This window comes from Cynocephalus volans, chromosome 2, assembly GCF_027409185.1.
Source record: "Cynocephalus volans isolate mCynVol1 chromosome 2, mCynVol1.pri, whole genome shotgun sequence".
Taxonomy (NCBI): Eukaryota; Metazoa; Chordata; class Mammalia; order Dermoptera; family Cynocephalidae; genus Cynocephalus; species Cynocephalus volans.
Window position 1 is genome coordinate 167,102,295 of NC_084461.1, and position 12,735 is coordinate 167,115,029.

The 12,735-nt window shown below is 34.2% G+C and overlaps 1 protein-coding gene across 4 annotated transcripts in view; it reads right to left on the minus strand.

The window, feature by feature from the left end:
* FZD3 (frizzled class receptor 3) overlaps positions 1–12,735 on the minus strand; it is an 82,374-nt gene that overhangs the window by 12,935 nt on the left and 56,704 nt on the right. For all 4 annotated transcript variants that reach the window (XM_063086335.1, XM_063086336.1, XM_063086334.1 and 1 more), the window contains 2 exons: positions 5,466–5,614; positions 505–738 (listed from right to left, as the gene is read on the minus strand). In XM_063086335.1, coding sequence (XP_062942405.1) covers positions 505–738; positions 5,466–5,614 — 383 coding nt within the window. The remainder of the gene's footprint in view (positions 1–504; positions 739–5,465; positions 5,615–12,735) is intronic.

Sequence of the window (12,735 nt, forward strand, 5' to 3'; positions counted from 1 at the left end):
GTTGCAAGTAATTAGATATGTTATCTCATTTAATTTTTACAATGTTATTAAAGAGGCAAATATTATTATTTCCATTTTACAGATGAGAAAACTGAGGCTTATCATTCCAGACCCACATTCTTAACTACAGCAATATCTTTCTAAATAGACTGTGAGATTATCAAGAGCAAAGATCATGCCTAAGTCACTTTTGTATTCCCAGAGCCTAGCAAAGTGCCTGATATATAAATATTCCATAACTGTTTGCTGAATTAATCTTACTAAAATAGCAGCTTTCACCCTGCTCAATCCCCTACAATGACTCCATGTTGCTTACTGCATCAAGTCTACATTTTAAACTCCTCTGACTGGCTTTAAGTCTAACCATAATCTGGGACAACTCTATCCAGCAGATCAAAATGCTTAATAATGTTCAACTTCTATTTCAGAATTAGCTACTCTTTTTCTAAAGCTGTATGACCATAATTCAGCATACAAAGTAAGCTAAGCTACTAAAAAACTCACCTGCCATCACGTGACCTGTGGAGGCTGCCGTGGTAGCTGCTCACTTTGCTGTGGACACTCCCTGCTTTGCTTCTTTGATCATCCACCATTGCCAGCTGAGTTGAAGAAGCATGTGTGGACGTTCCTTGAGTGGAAGTTCCCCTTGATTTTCTTATAATTGGAGTATTTGGATCCCTCAGGAGAGACTGAGCAAAATCAGGCTCCTGGAGGACCTGTCGACTCTCATTCACTACCCTAGATGACAAAATAGCATGTTTAAAATACAGACTAGCACAAGAAGTAACTGGGTAAGGGACATAAAAAGTAATTACGATCTGTAATGGTGAACATGCTACTAATATTGATTTCATCAAATACTGTTCACAAATACTGACAGTCAACTCTGTACCCCATAAATATGTACAAATAAAAAAAATACAGATAAGCACCCCTACAGACCAATACCCAATACTTCTGTGCAATATTGATGTCATTCTTAAAATTAATTGCTCTTCAAATTAGGTCTTTAGGACCTATATAAGGTAACATTGTTGACAGAGGAAAGAATGTACCAAAAATCCATGTCAACCCCTAAGGTGGTATGATGGAAAGAGTTATGGGTAAGAATAAGGAAATTAGGATTAAAAAAAATTTTTTTTTATTAAAAAGATGACCGGTAAGGGGATCTTAACCCTTGACTTGGTGTTGTCAGCACCACGCTCTTCCAAGTGAGCCAACCAGCCATCCCTATATTATGGATCCGAACCCTTGGCCTTGGTGTTATCATCACCACACTGTCCCAAGTGAGCCATGGGCTGGGCCCAGGAAATCAGGATCTTTAGTTCCAACTCTTATCAATAAACATGTGATTTTAGGCAAGTCACTATCCCCTCTTTCCTTCATTTTCCTCACCTATAAAATGAAGACATATGATTTTATCATTTCTAAAAGGCCCCTTTCAGCTAAAGAAATTTATGATTCTCAACACACTGAAATATTACAAAGACATAACTATAAAATAGAAAAATTGTTTTCTTGCATGGTCTATGGATGTAGTAGAGGCCTTATTGTAGCATGGATACAACATTTTTTAACTCGTAAGAGCAGTTGTTTTAAGACTACAAGTTGATTTTATGGCAGAAGCAGTTGCTTAGTGCTGGAATAAACATGAGTGGTCAGAATTAGAACAAAATAATATGAAAAATTAATTTAAGCAAACATACAATTAAGTTCCAGACATATTAAAAGCTTAGGAGGAAAGTTTTAATGGGATAAATTACTGTTAAGAGCAAAAGTTTTTAACTGCTATGAAAGGGCTTAAGGCAGATAGATATTTATAATGATGAACAAAGCAGTAATTAAACTAATAAAAGAGCTAATTATTTGGATCCCCATACCAGCCAGCCACACACACACACAAAAAAAGAGATAATTAAACAGTTGGGACAATCAGTGTCTTGGTTTATGTAAATAAATACTCACTATGAAAATCAAAGTTAAAGTTAAAATTAGACGATAAACAATTTCACTGAAAAAAATAAATGTCCAAAATGAAAAGATTGAATCATATATTGAGAAAATAAATATATCCTAAGTTCTAAAATTACAAAAGCATTGTTATTACTGCTGTTGCTTTTAGTGCTGGGGTAGAAGAGCTGAAGAAAGACTAATATTTGTTGAGTACTTAACATACATTCTCCTTTGATCCTCTTAATAATATTTTTATTATAGAGATTAATGCCCTAGGAAGATATTTCTAAAGATATTAGATATCTATTAATAATAGATATAGTGATCCCCATTTTATAGATGAAGAAACTGAGGTCCTAAGAGATTAAAGAACTTCAGAAAAATCATAACAACAAAAGCAATAGTCAAGGATCAAACTTAAGTTTGAAAGTCTTAGAAACCAATCGCAAAGTAATGATAAAACAGTATTTACATACATCCTGAAAACAAAGTGTCAAAAACTAGACAGAAGAAAGAATAAGTCAAAAATAGTAAAAAAAAAAAAAAAAAAAATACACACACATATGCGAGTGCACGCATGCATACACACAACAGATTTGTTCCTTTTTCTTCAATGTCCTTGTTAGTATATGCTTATATCCCAACATTGGTTCAAACTGACTTCTGATTGTTCCAAAAATTTATCTTCAAATGGTGAAGGTTTGCCCACTCATTTTACAGATAATATCCAGAGAAATTAAGTGATATGACCCAGGTAATTCCAAGAGGTGATGGAGTTTGGATGTGTTGACCCCTCCAAAACTCATGTGGAAATTTGATCCCCAATGTGGCAGTGTTGGAAACTGATTGAATCATGGGGGCGGATCCCTCATGAATGGATTAAGGCTCTCCCTGGGGGAGGGGGGATTAATTAATGAGTTCTTGCTCTATTAGTTCCCTCGAGAGCTCGTTGCTTAAAAAGACCCTGGCACCTTCTCTCTCTCTCTTGCTTCCTCTCTCTTGCTTCCTCTCGCCATGTGATCTGCTTGTACCCGCCGGCTGCCTGCCACTTTCCGCCATGAGTAGAAGCAGTCTGAGGCCCATGCCAGATGCAACTCTCCCAGAATCGTAAGCCAAATAAACCTCTTTTCCTTATAAATTACCCAGTCTCAGGTATTTCTGTTATAGCAACACAAAATGGACTAAAACAAGAGGATTTCTAAAAATGTTTTAATCCATGTCAGAATTATTAGTATAAGCATGGTCTTAAATGAAGCTTTACTTAGGGGAAGAACATTAATTTGACTAGCACAATTTTAGAAGCCAATCTCTTTATAGCATAGTATAACAGAGTCATTAAGAGCAAAGCTAGTTTGAATCTCGACTCTAGTATTCATTAGTTATGTAATCTTGGTTCTATGCATCAGTTTCCTTATAAGTACAATGATGACATCCTTCACAAGGTTGTTCAGAGGACTAAATGATTTAATAATGTGTAAAGTACTTAGAACTGTACTTAGAATATTATACATGTCCAATAAATTGGTAACCATTATTACAATTATAGTTGTTTTTCAAAAGCTCACCAGACAAATGCTAAGAACAGGTATAGGATGCTCATGCTCCTGAAATCCAGAATAAGGAGCTGCCACTCTAGCCCAGAGCACATTCCTAGCTTGGAAGATCACAATGACTTTGCTGGTTGAGGATTCACAGTTGCAGAAAACTGAATAGAAGGGGCCTTGAGAGTTTAAACCAGTTTCAAAAGGATTCCGGCCCAACCAGTATCCCCCAAATAGCCAGGATGAATCTCTATAAGGGTAGCTTGGAGTTAGCTCTTTCTGGAATTACTAATACAATCCTATTACAGAACTGTTTGTATATGGTTGAGGTACCCAGGAATGTTTAATTTAATCCCTTTTCTCACTGTCATGTTTAACTGTGATTAAAATATAACCACTTTCTTTCAAAGAATATACAAATAAATCACAGTAAATCCCACATGGAAGGATACCTCATGAAAGCAGGAACTTGATCTGTTTTGTCTGCTATCCCCAAATAGTTCACAGTACGTAGTAAGCATTCAGTAAGACCTTCCTAAAGAATGAATAAATGCCTAAGAAACACATTTTTTTGTTGCTATTAAGTGAAAGGCCCCTTCTTTCTTTCTCTGCCCTATGGAACCATACGTAAAGGAGAAATACATTAACTGATATCACTTGTAGCAGTCTCAGATATAGTAAGAAATGTTTATTTTAACCATTATTATTTTGTCTCTGTTAATCTAATTTGTATAACAGAAATTCTGATTACTGGCATTTTAGTAAATACAGATTTTGTTAGTGAGGCAAAAATCAAAGTAATTCTGCATTGTATCATATAAGAAATACATACAAGGCACAACATTTTACATATAATTTAAAGAGGTTTGCATACTATCCCCAAAAGCCCATTTTTCCATGGACCCTAGGTTAAGTAAAATCATAAGAATATGGACTCCACAAACTTAGAATTTGTGATAATTCAGATACAGCATACACACAAGACTTATACTGAGTAAAAAGTTTGAAATCATTTGTTACATTGTGAATTTTGCAGGGTATTTTTTTGCTATGATTTTTTTTTTTTGAAGTAAGAGTTCAAGAAATTAAAGATTCCTGGGCCGAGCCTGTGGCGCACTCGGTAGCGTGCCGCGCTAGCAGCGCGGCGACGCTCCCGCCGCGGGTTCGGATCCTATATAGGAATGGCCGGTGCACTCACTGGCTGAGTGCCGGTCACGAAAAAGACAAAAAAAAAAAAAAAAAAAAAAAAAAAAAAAAGAAATTAAAGATTCCTTAAATATGCCCTCAAATGATTGCTTCGGCAAGTCTTATATTTTACCATGACACTCTAATATACAGTGTGGCCAACTATGAATTAAAATAATTTCTTTTAATGGATTTCATTTTATCTACTAATATCATTTTTCCACTTTGGCTTTAACATGTTCTACATCAGAATGGAATGACAGTCTATCTCTTTATATCACTTTTGTCATACCTGGAAGAATAATGAACAACTGCAAATTGAAATTTAATCTAACTCTTAACATGAAATTCCTGTGTGACTTTGGCTAAGCACTTAACCTCTCTGTGTCTTAGTTTTCTCATCTGTAAAACAGAGATAAGAATATATACCAAACCTCACAGGAGTACCAGGAGGATCAAATAAGAATGTATTGAAAAGCACTGATTTGCTTTTAATTTTAAGAAAATAATAAATTGTACTTTTTTCATAAAGATTAGCCTTCCTTCAAATATTCTGAATTAGTATAGGAATAGACCTCAAGTCTGGTTCTACTTGGCCATCTTCTCAAAATAAGTTTTAGTTTTTAATTAAGAAATGCTACTGCGTCAATCATAACTGGTGGCTGCTGACAAGGTTATAGTCTTGTTTGAGTATTTCTCCAAATCCAAATTGTTTTAACATAAGCAACACAAAAATTTACATTAATGTGAGGTTTGTGAATAGTGTGATAATTTATTTCAACTTACTCTTTTTTCCTACGACCATGAAAAAAACTGGCCCATTCAAAGCATGTCTTTTTGCTTCCAACCCAAAAAATGGAAGGAATACCAACTATGAGAGCCATCAGGTATTTCATCAGAAAGAGAATCAGGTCTGGACGACTCATTTGAGTGACCTACAAGAAGGGAAAAACAATATCTTAAATGTATAAAAAGATCTTTATATTAGTGGCCATTATAAAATCTCTTGAATAAAATAAGCAATAGTATAATAAGTCTACATATTTGATGTTTTTACTTATAAGGTTCTATGGAAAAGATATACTCCTGAAAATCTGACAATAAATTTATATTCTATATACTGAGCCCTATATTTTTCTTTTTGGCTGACATTAGACATGTTCTAAAGGAAAATATTACTAACTTAAAAAATAAACAATCAATAGGAATACAAGTTCAAATAATACCTATATTCTTCTTGGCAAATTTTACAATTAGAAAGGTATTCATCTTTCCCCCCCATTTTATTAATTTTGTTTTTATCTTTAATATGCCCTTCTTTCTAACTACTTCATATTTACTCTGCGGGCTGCTTTCTTAATGTATCTTAACTGCATAATTATATCATTTTGAGTATTTTTTGTCTCTATATTCTGCATTCTGCTCAAACTCTTCAGAACAATTTTCTACTTCACTAATTCTCTCTTCAACCATGTCTACTTAAGGGTTCATTCTATCTACTGATTTAATTTCCATAATTTCATGTTTCATTTCTAAGATGTTTAATCTGTTCTTATTCTTATTTATCTATTCTGATTTCATTTCTGTTTATTTATCATTATTTTAAAATGGTTTTTATTATTTATCTTTTGAAGAATCCTAAAGAAACTTATATTTAATAAATCTTTTTAAAAAATCAGTTTAATAGTTTTATTTTATCTGAGAGTGATTCCATCTTCTGACTGCTGATTTTGTTGGATTCCTTTCTAGGTTTAGCTTTTTTCTTTTTAAAATTGTGCTTTGGAATTTTAGTCTGTAGATCTTGAATGAGAAAGTTCCCTCTCTCTCCGTTTATCTCACACTGTCTCATGCCTTTTTATTTGCCTTCACCAGTGTCCACGGGACCCTAGTCGAAACTAGGTCTCATAATGGTGATTGGAAGCTCCAGATATGAGGGCTACTACAGATTCAGGCACTGAGCTGAGCCACTGCAGTTTGGCTCAAGTATTTTTTATACAAACCACAGCCTCAGGGAACAGTTGGTAACACCTTTTATCTGTCACTGGCATGTGATTATGGTTGACCTGGTAAACTCAAAACATAGAATGCAAATTACAATCATGACCTGAAATTAAGGTGTAATTTCTCTAGGTTTTACATAAAAATCAACCAATGAATATTTATCAATAGCCTACTATTCTAAGAATAATACTACTCAAAGTCCCATGTGGGACTTATACAACAGAGGTAGGCTTGATTGATTAGTGCGCCCACCAAACTGATAATCTCCATGAAAATACAAATTTAAAAAGCCAGAGAATAGTTAAAACTACAACTAAAAAAAAAAAAAACTACAAGTAAGAAGTAGTAGATGAAGAGACACACTAAAGCAGATCGCAACCTCTGTGTTAAATTTAATGGTTTCTTGTTGGTTCATTTTTTTCTTTTTAACACTTAGTAGCATCAGTTTCAGTGATCATTTCATACGTACCAAAATTTTCATCCTAATCAGACATTACACTTTCTTCTTGGCTTCCTACACCCTTCTCTCTTTCCTCTACCCTTTTCTCTCCCACACTCCTCTCTTCTCTCATATTATACTCTCAGCTAATCACTCAGACTTCAAAGTCATCTAGTCTCACTCTTTACCTAACAAATGAATTTGCTCTCAACTTAGCTGCTGTATAAATATAATGAGTATAGTAGTACTGATAAAATACAAGGTTGTCTTGTCCATGTTCAAAAGGCTCTAGCTGTTCTGCCTATAAGCCCCAGTTCTGCCCTCTGGAGCTATAAAGAATATAAGGCTACAGCTACCATTTCAGAAGTCCTGGCCAATTCAATAAGATATCCAGCCAGAAACAAAACTAAGAAAACAGTGTAAGTATTAGGAACAAGGAGACAAAAGACTACCCAGAAAAATCCAAGAGAATCAACTGAAAAATTAATGAGAACAAAGCGTTCAGTACGTAAATTGGACAAGATTAATTTGCAAAAATGTTTTCTTACATTCCATCAAAAAACAGGTAAAAGAACATAATAAAAACAATTTCATTTATAATATTGACAAAAACTACAAAACATCCAGGAGTAAACCTAACAAGAAATTTAAAAAAAACAATAAAACTCTACTGAAGGACACAGAAAAACTGAAATAAATGGGGAAATATTCTGTTTATAGGTAATGACTCAGTGTTTTAAAGATCTCAATTCAATAATCCTCCAAATTGGACCGGCCCCGTGGACCTCCTGCCACGGGTTCGGATCCTCTATAGGAATGTCCGGTGCGCTCACTGGCTGAGCGCGGTGCGAGCGATACCACGCCAAGGGTTGCAATCCCCTTACCGGTCACAAAAAGACAAAAAGAAATCCTCCAAATTAATCCTAAACACCTAATACAATCCCAAAAGATCAACAAGATTCTTCACAGAACTTGAAAAGTTAAGTATATGATAAAGGTGATATTTCAAATAAATGGGGGAAAAAATCAGATTGTTTAGCCAATCCAGTTGGAAACAAAAAAATTTAGATGCTGCCTTACACAACAAAGAAAAATAAATTGTACACAAATCATAAAAGTATGAAAGAATGAAGAATATTTTTATAATGGGGGCTGTAGTGGTGGTCTTTTTAAGAGTAAAGTGAAAATAAACCACAAAAGGAAAAGATTGACAGCTTTGATTACCAAAAATGTAAAATTTCTATAGAACAAGGACCCATAAATCAAATTAATAGTCTAACTAGTAACACTAACTGTATTATCAGTGAATAAAGCTAACTTAAAAAAAAGAAATTGAAGAATTAATACAGAAAAAATTAAGAAATTATAAAATAAAAAAATTAGCAGAATGAATTAATATACCCCAAGTTGGTTGTTTGAAAAAAACCATTCTCTAATCTGATCAAAACAACAAAGAAAACAAAACAGCAAACACACACACACACACACACACACACACACACACACACACAGAAATGATATGAAAACAACTACAAATAGAGCAAAACTAAAAGAACCTTAAGAGAGTACTTTGCTCAATCCTAAGAAAATAGAGTTGAAAATTAATAAAAACAAATGATAGGAAAATATAATTTAACAAAACTGACTCCAGAGACAGAAAATTTAAACAGATAATTACATATGAAATAAAGTTATCAAAGAGCTGACTCCTCCCAAAAAGCACTAGACCCAACAGTTTCATAGGGAAGTTCTCATAAACCATTAAAAAACACATAATTCCAAATTGTCCTATACCACAAAAGAAGAAAAACATTCAAGTTCTTTATTTAAAGCAAGCAAAAGTTGTACCTAACCCAACAAAGACTACACAAAATAACAAAACTATGTATGTGTCTCATTTATGAACTTCTATGCAAACACAATCCAACAGCAAATTAAAAGAATGTGCCAGGGCCAAATATAGGAATACAGGGATAGTTCAGAAAATTTATTATTAGTAAATTTATTTATAAACTCAACATATTATTAGATCAAAGGGAAAATATATGATTATCTTCACAGATGCCAAACAGCATTTGATAAAACTAAGTACCAATTCTTGACTGAAAAACTATAATAAAATACATATAGAGGATGAACAAGTCCTGAAAGAGACACAATGTATCTATCTCAATCCAAAAGTCAGTATCATGCTTAATGGGAACACCCAGAGCCACTAGAAATATTGTTAAAATCGGGAACATAAGAAGAGCCTCTACTGCTACCACTTTAATTAACCATGTTTCAATAGCTACAGCCTGCAATTAGACAAAAGAAATTAAGGTTGTAAGAACTAAAAAGGAGGAGTAACATTATCATTATTTATAAATAATATAATTTTATACCTGAAAAAATTAAGAGAATAAAGTAAAAGCTACTATAAATGATAAGCAAGGTGGCTAGGTACAAAATAAAATACAGAAATAACTTTCTCAGAAAAACATAAAGAAAAAATAAATAACTTTCATATAAATAAATAACAACTAGTAGATATAAAGAAGAAAAGTTTTCATTTATCATCGTTAAGAGTGAACTGTTTCTCTTACCCAAACTCATATGTTAAAGCCCTAAACTCCCAGTACCTCAGAAAGTGACTATACTTGGAGGTACAGTCTTCAAAGTGTGTAATTAAGGTTAAATGAGGTCCTGTGGGTAGCCCTAATCCAATCTGTCTGGTGTCCTTTTAAGAAGAGGAAATTTGGACACACAGACACACACAGAGAAAAGACCACAGGAGGACAAAACAGGAGGGCAGCCATCTGCAAGCCAAGGAGAAAGCCTCTGCAAGCACCTTAATCTTGGACTCCCAGCTTCCAGAACTGTGAGAAAAATTTGTTGAAGCCACCCAGTCTGTAGTATCTTTTTATGGTAGCCGTATCAAACTAATACAACTTCATAACGAAAGAGTCAAAACACCTACAAATAATAAGAAAAATGAGTGATCTATTTGATGCTTTAAAACATACACCCCTTAAAACCTGTTTTTGGCTAGAAAGAATCACTATCATAAAAATCAAGATTCTCCTTGATCTGGTCATTAAATTTAACATAATTTCAAAATTCCAATAAAAATACCAATGGAGTTATCTGAGAATTAGACAAGTTGATTCTACAGTTCATATGGAAAAACAAAAAAGCAAGAATAAAGAAGAAAATCCTGAAGGCTGGCCAGCTAGACAGCCAGTTAGATGCTCTAATTGATTAGAGCATGGTGCCGATAAAACCAAAGTCCAGGGTTTGATCCCCATACCAGCCAGCTACTTAAAAAAAAAAAAAAAAAAAAGAGGGAAATCCTGAAACAGAAAAGAAATATATCATAAAGCTGTAATAATTAAAACTGTGTAATACTGGGGTATAGACAGATAGTTTTAGTATTTAATATAAGTGGTATTTCAAACCATCCAGAAAAAAATTTATTCAATAAATGGATTCTAGGCAGGCATCTAGAAAAAAGGAGAGCTGAAGCCATACCACATTTTATACTTAGATGAATTCTTAGTAAGTTAAAAATTCAAATGTAAAAAAATAATTAACAAAAAAGAAACCATAAACTTCTAAATGAGAGTTTCTACACTCTGGGGTGCAGTGGGGTAGGGTTAGGGGGCAGAGATGACTTTGTAACAATGACACAAAATCTAGAAGCCATCAAAGTAAAGAGAGAAATGTGACTACATAAAACCCTACATTTCTGCATGGCCATAATTTCCATAACAATGGCCAAAAGAAAATTTTAAAAAGCTGGCATAACATTGTTGCAGATCGTATGGCAGAAAAAGGGGCTAATTTCATTAATGAATAAAGAAGTCCTGCAATTGAAGTCCACAATCTAATGAAAAATGGGCAAAAGATATGGACAGTTTGTAGAAATCAAAATACAAATATAAAAGCTCAAACTCACAGTTCTATTTTTTAACCTATCAGGTAAGATCCAAAAGTCTAACAGTATATTATTATACTAGCGAATGTGTGGAGAAATAGATACTCATATACTGGAGATGGGAATATAAATTCATAAACCCCTATAAAAGAGAGTTTGGCAATACCTATCAAAATTATACATTTTGACTAAGAAAATCTTTAAAATATTTATGCTACAAATATATTCATATATATGTGAAATAATATATGTACAAGTATTATTTACAATAGTAAAATATCAGAAAAAATATGATTTATCCAGTCAGTGGAATACTATGAAGGCGTAAAAAGATACTGAGGAAGCTTTCCTCTTTAGGTATTGATCTCCAAGACATACTGTTAAATGACAAAAGCAAGGTGAGGAAATGTGTATGGAAGCTACTGTTTGAGTAAAAAAGAGAGGAAAAAAGAATATTCTTGCTTACATGTGCATAAACACCTCTGAAAGGATATACAAATTCCTTGTAACTTTGGGAGGGTCACTGGGAAGCTGGGAAACACAGTAAGGACAGAAGGGAGACCTTTCCCAATACTTTAGTGGCTTCTGGATTTTGAACCATCTGAATATGAATATATTATCTATTTTTAAAATGTAAGGATTAAAAATAGGGAACTTAATATTTTTAAAAGTATGAATATTCCAAATATAAAAATAAGTGCTCGGTAGGGTACCAGAAAACACCTTCATTGTTGGGGGGTAATACAATTGGTATAATCTTACTGGTAAACAATCTTACAATACTTATCAAAAATTTAAATGTATAGAAATCACAGGTCAATGACGGGTTTGCTTAAGCAAATTATTACACATCCAAATAACCAGTCACTCAAAAATTATAATGTAAGCAAAAAAAGGAAGATACAGACAGTGGTATGCTGGTAAATGTTTAACAACTGGCTATCTGGGTGGACAGAAGCCCTGGTTTGTAGCATCTGCCAATTTCTGTGGCCATTTTTAAGCTACCAATGTGATATCACTGAATGTGGAGTTTGAAGAGCTGCACACTTACTGTGCAAGCCTGTGTGAGCAAGCTCCTACGCACAACTAGGTACAGACTGTGTCAAATATTATCACATTTATGTTTTTAAAAAATATATATATACATATATTAAACATACCTTCTTGGTGTGATTTGTTACATACCACTATGTGTTTTTCTGTCTGTGTAAGAAACCACACCAAAACTTAATGGCTTAAAACAAGAATTTATCATCTCTTGCAGTTCTGTGGGTTGACTGAGCTCAGCTGGGTGTTTCTCACTTGGATTCTCCCATGCAGCTGAAGTCAGATGACGGCTGGGGCTGGACTCGTCCGAATGTCGACTGAGCTGAACACACATACAAGCTGGCTTCTCCCCTCAACTGCCTGGCATCTCAGCTTATGGCTAGAACAGATGGGAGCTGGCTGAGATCCCTTCCTCTCTAATGGATCTTTTTAATTTCTTGCTTTCTCTCTCTGCTTCCTTCCCGTCATGCAGCCTTTCCATATAGCTATGCCTAGCTCGAGCTTCCACACATCTTGGGGTCTCAGGGCAGTCTGACTTCTTACTAGAGGCTGACTGGCTTTTCCCAGAGCAAGCATTCCAGGGAAACTTGTCAGAAGCTGCAAGACTTCTTGTGAAATAGGTTCAGGGTCACGCAGAACCACATCTGCTGCAT